The sequence below is a fragment of the Alexandromys fortis genome, unplaced genomic scaffold (genome assembly GCF_014885135.2).
Source record: "Alexandromys fortis isolate MF-2015 unplaced genomic scaffold, M_Fortis_MF-2015_v1.1 scaffold_57, whole genome shotgun sequence".
NCBI lineage: Eukaryota > Metazoa > Chordata > Mammalia > Rodentia > Cricetidae > Alexandromys > Alexandromys fortis.
Window position 1 is genome coordinate 1,810,459 of NW_026067941.1, and position 10,585 is coordinate 1,821,043.

At 41.0% G+C, this 10,585-nt stretch overlaps 1 protein-coding gene across 3 annotated transcripts in view; it reads left to right on the forward strand.

Annotated features, from left to right (window-relative positions):
- Positions 1 to 10,585, forward strand: part of Exoc4 (exocyst complex component 4) — a 739,210-nt gene that overhangs the window by 47,098 nt on the left and 681,527 nt on the right. For all 3 annotated transcript variants that reach the window (XM_050147958.1, XM_050147959.1, XM_050147960.1), the window contains exon 4: positions 7,954 to 8,138. In XM_050147958.1, coding sequence (XP_050003915.1) covers positions 7,954 to 8,138 — 185 coding nt within the window. The remainder of the gene's footprint in view (positions 1 to 7,953; positions 8,139 to 10,585) is intronic.

Genomic DNA, 10,585 nt, shown 5'->3' on the forward strand with positions numbered 1-10,585 from the left:
AGAGAGAGAGAGAGAGAGAGAGAGAGAGAGAGAAGGGAGGGAGGGAGGGAGGGAGGGAAGGGGAGAAATGGGGGAAGGGAGAAAAGCAGAAGATGCCTCTTCAGGAGAGAGATGAAAAGGAAAGAGCTCAGGCTGAAAGTAGAAGTAAGATCTGGTTGCCTTGGTGGGTGGGGTGGGGGTGGGAGTGGACAGGGCTTGTCTCTTCAAGGGACAGGACAGACGGACAGACCATTACATTATGTAATAATCTAACTTTAAGGACTGATGTGGTGTGTTGGAGAATTCTAGGAGTTTATTTAAACCACTTGGTTATGAATATACAAGATTGGTTCTCTGATGTGATCTTAGATATTTGCTAATTACATTTTGAATGTTGTTTGTCTAGTTTTATAATTTTTATATGTATATGGGGCATTATTCAGTATTGACTGCCATATTTATGAACCTGATTTTGATAATTCTAACCTCCCGAAGCCAGTTTGTTTTTTGTATCTTTCTTTTTGTTTTTCAGGAGAGGGTTTCTCTGTATAGCCCTGGCTCTCCTGGAACTTTCTGTGTAGGCCAGGCTGGCCTTGAACTCACAGAGATTTTCTTGCCTCTGCCTCCCAAGTGCTGGGATTAAAGGTGTGCACCACCACCCAGCTTTTTTTTTTTTTAATCTTTTAATATAGCAGTATCTTAAATTTCTCTTACTGCTTCATTGGCATGTTATTTGATAAGTCATCTGAGTCAGTTCACTCCCTCAGAGACTCAGATCCTTAAGACCAACAGGCTGTGGCACACTCTTGGGTGGTAGAAATATCAGGAAGTGATAGATTGGCAGAATCATGGGACGAGGTGCTCTGGTAGAGAGTGTTGGTTTTTTGGTTTTGTGAGGTGAACAGGTGTCCTCTTTCCTTCTTACACATGTTCCTGTTCTCTCTCTGTCTCTGTCTCTCTCTCTCTCTCTCTATATATATATACATATATATATATGTATATATATATATATAGTGCTGCCATAAACCCAGAATAATAGAAGTTGGTCATCAAGGACTGAAAACTTCTGAAACCATGAGCCAAAGTAAAAAATTTACTCCTTACAAGTTGCTTATCTCTGGTGTTTTGTTCCTGTGATGGGAAAACTGATTTACATTGTGAACTAATTTAATAAAATGGCCATTTTCTATATATTAAAAAGCTTGATTGACTTCTGTAATTTTAACTTTGTAAGTAATTTTGAAGCCTCTAAAATTTTTTTGTTTTTATTTTTTTATAGAAATAAGAGCGTATATTAGTTATTGTCCTGTTGCTGTGCTGAAACACCATGACCAAGGCTGATTGATTATAAAAGGAAGCTTAAATTGGAGGCTTGCTTACAGTTTCAGAGGGTTAGGGTCAGTTTATGGTTATCTTGACAGACAGTGGATGTCAGGCAGGCATTGTTCTGGAGCAGTAGCTCAGAGCTCACAGTGATATTCAAATGCAGGCAGAAATAGACAAAGTAGGCCTGGTGTGGGCTTTTGAAATGACACTCCTCCTCCAACAAGGCCACACGTACTAATCTTTCCCAAGAGTTCCACTAACTGGGAAGCAAGCATTCCTATGTCTGAGCCCGTGGGCCATTCTCATTCAAAACATCACTTTCCACTTTTTGACCCCCATAGGCTTGTAGTCATATTATAATGCAAAATACATTTAGTTAAACTTCAAAAGTCTCCATAGACTCTCATTTTCAATGCTGTTTCAAAAGTTCAAAGTCTCTTCTGAGACTCAAGGCAATCTCACAGGGGAAAAGCAACTTGCATATTTCCAACATACCATGGCACCTAATATACATGACCATTCTAAAAAAGGAGGAAAGGGGATATAGAGGGGAAATGTTGAGCAAAAGCAAGATTGAAATCTTGTAGGACAAACTCCAAATTTTTAGCGGGTTCCTCCAGTCTTGCAGCACACTTTCCTCTCTTGGGCTGGCTCCACTTCCTGTAGACAGCTCTCCTTGGCAGCCGTCTCCCTGCAGCAGTGTCACCGCCAGCTTCTCCTTCATATAGCTGCTCTCTCTGGGTAGGGACTCGCTTGTCACAGGTCTGGCGCTAGTGGCTTTCCATGACTGGGGAGGAAGATTACACAACCCATGTCCTATATCCATCCTCTTGATTCTAAATCCAGAACCACCTGGCCAGTGCTGCCAAGTTCTAATGCTTGCTGGGGCTGGAACCTGTGCCCTGTTGGAGCAGGGAGGCCTCCCAGCTAGCTTAGACCCTAAATAATCACACAGAAACTGTATTAATTAAATCACTGCTTGACCCACTAATTCTAGCTTCTTATTGGCTAACTCTTATATTAATTTAACCCATTTCTATTAATCTGTATATTGCCATGGGGATGTGGCTTACCAGCAAGATTTTAACCAGCATTTGTCTCCAGCAGCTCCATGGCATCTCTCTGACTCCACCTTCTTTCTCCCAGCATTCAATTTAATTTCCCCCACCTATTTAAGTTCTGCCCTATCAACAGGCCAAGGCAGTTTTCTTCAATCATTAATGGTAATCACAGCATACAGAGGGGACTTCCACAGCAGTGCCCCTTCTTGAATAACATTTACATAGCTTTCTTTCTTGTTTAGGCATTAGGAAATCCCTCAGATCTTTTCCTTTCACAGGTTTCAGGATTAACTGGGCCTGATCTTGCTCTGAGGTTACCACTCCTTTGATTTCATTTAACATCAGGCTTTTCTTTAAACTTCTTATCTCCTTGAGCACAGGATTTGCCTCCACCATTATACTTCCTGTTGCTCTTTTTCTCCTCAAACTATTCATTTTGTATTTCTCTTTGCAAGGAAATACTCTCTTTGGAGTCAGAGAGATGCCATGGATCCACCTGATCACCAATAATCCTATCACACAATCAATACTAGTCTACATTGAGATTTCCTCTGCCAAAGCCATTATTCTAAAACTCTTTAATTTAGCCTCTAGCGGATTTTTAGGACAATGGTAGAAGCAGACACTTTTCTTCTCCTCTGAAACCTCTTACGCTGGGTCTTCATAGTTTACATGGTGTCAGTACTACTATCATCTCCATTAAGCCCTGCTTAAAGTATTCAGCTGCTATCCTAATCCAAAGTCTCCAAATCTTCCATATTCCAACAAACAGCAACATGCTCAGACCTGTCACAAAAATATCCCAGCAGCTAGCGTTGCAGCAGGTAGGAAGGCAATGCACTGCAGAAGTAGCAAACAGCGCATAACTGATCACAAGCTACAGGAAAGAGTGAGATTGAGCCTCGTGGGGACTTTTGAAACCTCAAAGGCCACCTCTGATAACACACCTCCTCCAACAGGGCCTCATCTACTAATCCTTCCTAGGTAGTTCCACTAACAGGAGACCAAGCATTCAATCATATGAACTGTGGGTCAGTCTCATTCAAATCACCACAGAGGCTATTTTCTATTGTCTTTTATGTTGAGGTTTTTAAGTTCGGAGTTCTGTGACTACCCTGATGTATGTGTGTGTATAAATTATATTTGGTTTTAAGGGAATAGTCAGAAAGTTTGTTGTTTAAATGACAATGTTGTGTTGAAGAACACTTGCTCAAATGCTGTATTTAAACACCATATAAATCTACTGTGAGTTTTCTCTATTATTAATATAAATAGATACTGTTAAAATTAATTTCTGTGAATGTAGGGATCCATTCTTGATGGGGTTCACACGTTCCATGGTAGGGGCATATGGATTAGAAATTTTAGGCAAAAGGAACAGAGATATGAAAGAAAAAGACAGACATAGAATAGAATTGGGAGGGCAATCCAGTGAATACTGAATCCACCTGTGTTTATTATTATCTTTAAATACCCTAATCCAAAAGAGGGGAAGAAAGAAAAATCCTCTTTTTCATGATACCCAAAACACTTAGTAACCACACCCAGGTTAAGATATCCTGTTAGTAGTCACACCTTAAGTCAAATCTCCTGTCAGCAGCCTTGAAGGAGCAAGAATAGGCTTGAACTCTCTGACCTTTAGTCGAGGTGGTACAGATCCTCCACTTCTGTGGACCGTAATAATACCCAAAATGCCAAGTAATTACACTCTAGTCAAGATATTTTACACCTGTCAGAATGGCTAAAATCAAAAACACCGATGATAGCCTTTGCTGGAGAGGCTGTGGAGGAAGGGGTACACTCATCCATTGCTGGTGGGAATGCAATCTTGTGCAACCACTTTGGAAATCAGTGTTTGGGTATCTCAGGAAATTCGGGATCAACCTACCCCTGGACCCAGCAATACCACTCTTGGGAATATACCCAAGAGATGCCCTATCATATGACAAAAGCATTTGTTCAACTATGTTCATAGCAGCATTATTTGTAATAGCCAGAACCTGGAAACAACCTAGATGCCCTTCAATGGAAGAATGGATGAAGAAAGTGTGGAATATATACACATTAGAGTATTATGCTGCGGTAAAAAACAATGACTTCTCGAATTTTGCATGCAAATGGATGGAAATAGAAAACACTATCCTGAGCGAGGTAACCCAGACCCAAAAAGATGAACATGGGATGTATTCACTCATAATTGGTTTCTAGCCATAAATAAAGGTCACGGAGTGTATACCTGGTGAACCTAAAGAAGCTAAAGAAGAAGGTGAACCCAAGAAAAAACATATAGTTATCCTCTTGGCTAAGGGAAGTAGATAAAATTGCCGGGGACAAAATTGGGATCTTGGGGGTGGGGTGGGTTGGGGATAAGGAGAACAGGGAGAGAAAATTAAGAAGGGGAGGATTGGGGGAACTTGAGGAAACAGGAAGATTGGGATAAAGGAAGGTTGGATAGGGGAGCAGGGAAGCACATATCTTAGTTAAAAGAGCCACCTTAGTGTTGGCAAGAGACTTGAACCTAGAGTGGCTCCCAGGAGCCCAAGGCGATGTCCCCAGTTAGTCCCTTGGGAAGCTGAGGATAGGGAACCTGAACTGACCCTATCCTATAGCATTACTGACGAATATCTTTCATATCACCATAGAACCTTCATCTGGTGATGGATGGAGATAGAGACAGAGACCCACACTGGAGCACTGGACTGAGCTCCCAAGGTCCCAATGAGGAGCGGATGGAGGGAGAACACGAGCAAGGATGTCAGGACCACGAGGGGTGCACCCACCCACTGAGAGAGTGGGGCTGATCTATTGGGAGCTCACCAAGGCCAGCTGGACTGTGACTGAAAAAACATGGGATAAAACCAGACTCTCTGATCATGGCGAACAATGAGGGCTGCTGAGAAGCCAAGGACAATGGCACTGGGTTTTGATCCTACTTCATGTTCTGGCTTTGTGGGAGCCTAGCCAGCTTGTACGTTCATTTTCCTAGACATGGACCGAGGGGGGAGGACCTTGGACTTTCCACAGGGCAGGGAACCCTGACTGCTCTTTGGACTGGAGAGGGAGGGGGAGAGGAGTGGGAGTAGGGGAAGAAGCGTGGGAGGAGGGGGAGGGAAATGGGAGGCTGGGAGGAGGCGGAAACTTTTTTTTTCCTTTTCTCAATTAAAAAAAAAAAAGATATCTTTGTTAGTATCCACACCTTAAGTCAAACCTCTTGTCAATAGCCTTGAAGGAGCAAGACTAGGCCTGAGCTCTCTGACCTTTAGTCAAGGTGGAATGGACCCACTTCTGTGGGCTCCCACATGTGAGCACTGTTTGCCAGACATGGTTTTGTTTTACCTGAAGTTTAAAATTTTTATTTTGAATCAGGTGGTGGTTGTGCACGCCTTTAATCCCAGCACTCGGGAGGCAGAGGCAGGTGGATCTCTGAGTTTGAGGCCAGCCTGATCTACAAGAGCTAGTTCCAGGACAGGTTCCAAAGCTACAGAGAAACCCTGTCTTGAAAATCACCCCATTCTCCAAAAAAAATTTTTTTGGTTGTCTTTGGAAGTTGTCATTGTTGCATAATTTTGTCTTTGGGAGATGAATTAAATCCCTTCTTGTGATTTCCTACAAGCAAGTCAAGTGTGGAGGTGCAGTGAGTAGTTTTTAAGCTTAAATATTTTGGCTGGATTTAATTACCTCAAGGGATAAGGCTATATGATGGGCCAGTGGTTTACCAAATTATTTTTTATTTTCTGAATGTAGATGTCACTGAAGGTTAATGCATCCTCTTTTCTTCACTAGAGATTGAGTTAAAATCCATTTTTAGGGCATGAGTAGAAATGAATTTGTTGTTGTTTTTCCTCCTTGGGGACACTTTGATCATTTTGTGAGTCTGCCTTTTCATTTGGAATTACTGGCAGTAGCGTGCACAGGGCCCAGGGGCTGTCATAGCAGGGGCAGTTGCAAGTCAGTGTGAAAATGAATGGGCAGGCTTCAGAGGGCTTGTCAATCTTCCACTCCTTGATTCTTTCCTGCTTTCACTTAAGAAAACTTATTTGGTACTGACATTTGATTCTATCACCTCACAGAACAAGTGATGTGTTATGGGTGAGCTGTTGCACTTCATTATTACTATGTTTAGGTCATTTGGGGCTGCTCTGTATTTGACAGCCACAGCTTTCTGTCTTCATTGTCTAAAAGCTCCCAGATGACTCCTTTGTCCACTGTAGATCTGTCATTAATATTTTTGACCAATGCATTTAATGATTTTTATTAACTATTGCTTTTACATGAATTTTTTAGTTTTTGTGGTCATATTTGTATCTATAGTCAGTTTTAATGGTATCACCCATTCATAAACGGTGTTATTATTACGCATAGCTACCCCTGTCAGAAATATTGAGAAAATATCCTATGTAGAGAATAACCATATCCTTAGTTCTTCAGGTAGCTGGGATTTTTTTTTCTCTTCAGACTTCGGTTGAAGTCACCATTTTTTCCTTCCTCATCTTCATTTTGCTCTCTGTAGTCTTTAAGTTCCCTTCACCTTTTGCTCCACTCCTGAGTAATAATACTTAATACATCCTTCACCTTTTTCTTTCAAAATATAAAAGAGCATTATGACACAGAAAAATAATTGAATTTACACAAAGAAATGAGATCATACCTCATGTGCTCCTCCTCACCCCACAGTTATCACTTTAATTTTTAGAGTCAGTTATTTTTGGTTCCCTGTCTTTCAACATCTCTATTATAGGCATTCCTGTATGATTTGATTCATTCAGTCCTTGTCTTTAAAATCCCTTAAGCCATCTTAAGAGCATCTCCTTTGTTATCTTCGGTTCTCCATTTCAGTCCCCTCTGTTTAATTAGAATGGATCAGGATATCAAGAGGTCTTGATTGTTACTTCCCACCAGTAGTATGCATGCCAAAGTGCATATATCTCCAAATGCGTGTGCATATGAGAAAAATGAGAGAGAGAGACTGCTTGGTTCTTTATAGATACATACGTGACCTTACCCAACAGAGTTCTGTTTAGCTCATGATCACCTTGAGAATAAGCTAATAAAATATTCATGCAATGTGCCTTGACTTGTCTTAAAGAGTAAGTTTTATTAAAGTTGATATAAGCCAGTGCGGTGGTTTTGTGCTCGGGAGCCTAAGGCAACAGTAATGTGAGTTTGAAGCCACCTAGGGTCACATAGTGAGATCCTGTCTCCAAACAAACAACCCAAACTAAAAATACCCCCCTCAAAAGAAGTTGATTTCAACCATCAGCATTTGAGATTCTAGTGAAAATATGAATTGATATAGTTATTTTACATGTGTCCTTGGAGAGGCAATGTGTATGGGAGTAAACAGTACCTAGAGCTTTGCTGTGTGTCCTACATGCCTTTATATAGTCCTTTGTCAGGGTTGTCTTTTCTTTTTCTCTTGTGTTCTATTTATCTTAGCAAAACCTCAAGGGCCATACTAGGTTAATCCACATGATACTCTGCAAGCCTGAGCATTGCATACGCAGCTCTCAGAAACTCCTGTTCTTTCTTACTTATAGTATGGTAAGATTCATTAGCTGTACTTACTTGGCTCTCTTTTCCCTTTCAGGTGTCAGCAGTGGAGTCTTTGGAGGGCCCACTGCTCCAGGTGGAGGGACTCAGTGACCTCAGGCTGGAACTTCACAGCAAGAAGATGAACCTGCACTTGGTTCTCATAGAGGAACTGCACCGGCACCTGTACATCAAATCCACTAGCCGAGTTGTGCAGCGTAACAAAGAAAAAGGGAAGATGAGGTTGGTTAAAGAGTGTCTCTCCTATAGTGTCTTGTGGCAGTGACATTATTTGAAGAAACATACTTTGTATTCCAGAACATTATGATTTGTTTTCTTCGTCCTGTAATATGCTGCCTCTGAACTCATAGATGGTTTTATAATAGCAAATATGCCATATTCAGAGAGGCTAACATCACAGTTTGTCCATTTATTCCTTGTATATTTGTTCTGGTCATTTTATGTAAGGGTATGTAAGAAATATCTCCTGTGGCCCTGTTACATAGGGATCAGAGACACTTTTATGCTCTTAGAAGGAGCTGAGAAAGAACTCCTTAAATTGAACAGTGAGGTCAGCAATAATAAAAATTACAGAGATATATGAACTGAAGTTAGTAACTACTACAGAATTACTTCAAGGCTTGATGTAAATAGGGTAACTATGGGTTGCCTTTTTAGTAGTGTATTCTACTGGGATCACTGTGAGCAATAGAGCTTCTTTCCAGTGTCTGGTGTTGGATAAATCATAATACAGAATCATTTTGAATTTTGTGTGAATGTCTGTGTACATTTATAATCATTGCTTTGCTATCTCTGGGAAGCGTTTTTACTTAAATAAAGGAAGCAAGCAAAATTTGGAGACTTCAGGTTGAGATTTCTCAGTAGATATGTGAAACATTCACAATAATTTAGATATTGTGTTGGCTAATTTTGATTGTCAACTTGATTAGATTAACAAATGAGTAGAGTGTTATTGGGATATACCTTTGAGTATATCTGTGACTCATTTCTGAGAGGATGAATATATTAGAAGATTCATCCTGTGGGCTGAGATTGAGATGTGAATAAAAAGGGAGATGGAGAAAGACAGCTGAGCATATGTTAAACTGAGATAGGAAGAGTCCTAGCCTCCATGCTTCTCCACTATGACGTCATCCGCTACCATGTTTCCCCACCTTGTCCTGTATATCTACCTTTCTGAACCACACAATAAGAAACTTCCTTTCCTTTAATTTGTTCTTGGCTTATAATTATTATGATTATTTATTTATTTCTTTTTTCTTTTTTTTTTTCGTTTAGCATCTCAATTTCAATTTTATTTTAAAACTTAGTTTTCTTATTTATTTATTTAAGATTTCTGTCTCCTCCCCGCCACCCCCTCCCATTTCCCTCTCCCTCCCCAAATCAACTCCCCCTCTCTCATCAGCCCGAAGAGCAGTCAGGGTTCCCTGCCCTGTGGGGAGTCCAAGGACCACCCACCTCCTTCCAGGTCTAGTAAGGTGAGCATCCAAACTGCCTAGGCTCCCACAAAGCCAATAAGTGCAGTAGGATCAAAAACCCATTGCCATTGTTCTTGAGTTCTCAGTAGTCCTCATTGTCCCCCAGGCCAGCTGGCCTTGGTGAGTTCCCGATAGAACATCCCCATTGTCTCAGTGTGTGGGTGCACCCCTCGCGGTCCTGAGTTCCTTGCTCGTGCTCTCTCTCCTTCTGCTCCTGATTTGAACCTTGAGATTTCAGTCCGGTGCTCCAGTGTGGGACTCTGTCTCTGTCTCCTTTCGTTGCCTGATGGTTAATATCCAGGAGGATGACTATATAACTTAGCATCATTAAACAAATATGCCATAACATAAATAGATGTAACACATCTTGAACTAATATCCTACAACAGATTTCTGTGAGTTTGAGGCCAGCCTGTTCTACAGAGTGAGTTCCAGGACAGCCATAGCTACACAGAGAAACCCTGTCTTGAAAAAGCAAACAAAAAACCAAAACAACCCCCCCCCCCAACAAAAATTCCAAACCAACCAACCAAACAAAATATTAGCAAGAAAAATTGAATAATTGTATGTATATGCCTTGAGGTCAGAGGATAGTTCAAAGAAGTGGGTTCTCTGTTTTCACATGTGGGTCCCAGGGATTTAAGTGCTTTAGGCTTGGCAGCAAGTGCCTTTACCTGCTGAGCCCTCTTGCTAGCCCAAATGTCATTTTTTTTTACCAAACTGTTTATGCCATTTTGTTATGGTAGTCTCAGCTAATGAATCATCAGTGGTCCAGAAGTTGTAATTAGAATGCACATGAAGAAAGTCATGTTTTTTTCTCAAATTACATTTTAAAATTAGCTTATAAAATGATAAGTATAGCTTATGAAAGGATTTTTCATACATTCTTCATTTTGGTTAACTTTTCTTCCCACTCTTTCATCTTCTTCATCCCCTACTTCTATCTCCATTTAAACATTTCCATTCTAGTATCTACTTTGATATCACATATGAAGAACTGAGATTTTTGTGTGGGCTATAGACTGGTTGATTACATAATGAATTCTGTGCCGGGCGGTGGTGGCGCACGCCTTTAATCCCAGCACTCGGGAGGCAGAGGCAGGCGGATCTCTGTGAGTTCGAGACCAGCCTGGTCTACAAGAGCTAGTTCCAGGACAGGCTCCAAAACCACAGAGAAACCCTGTCTCGATA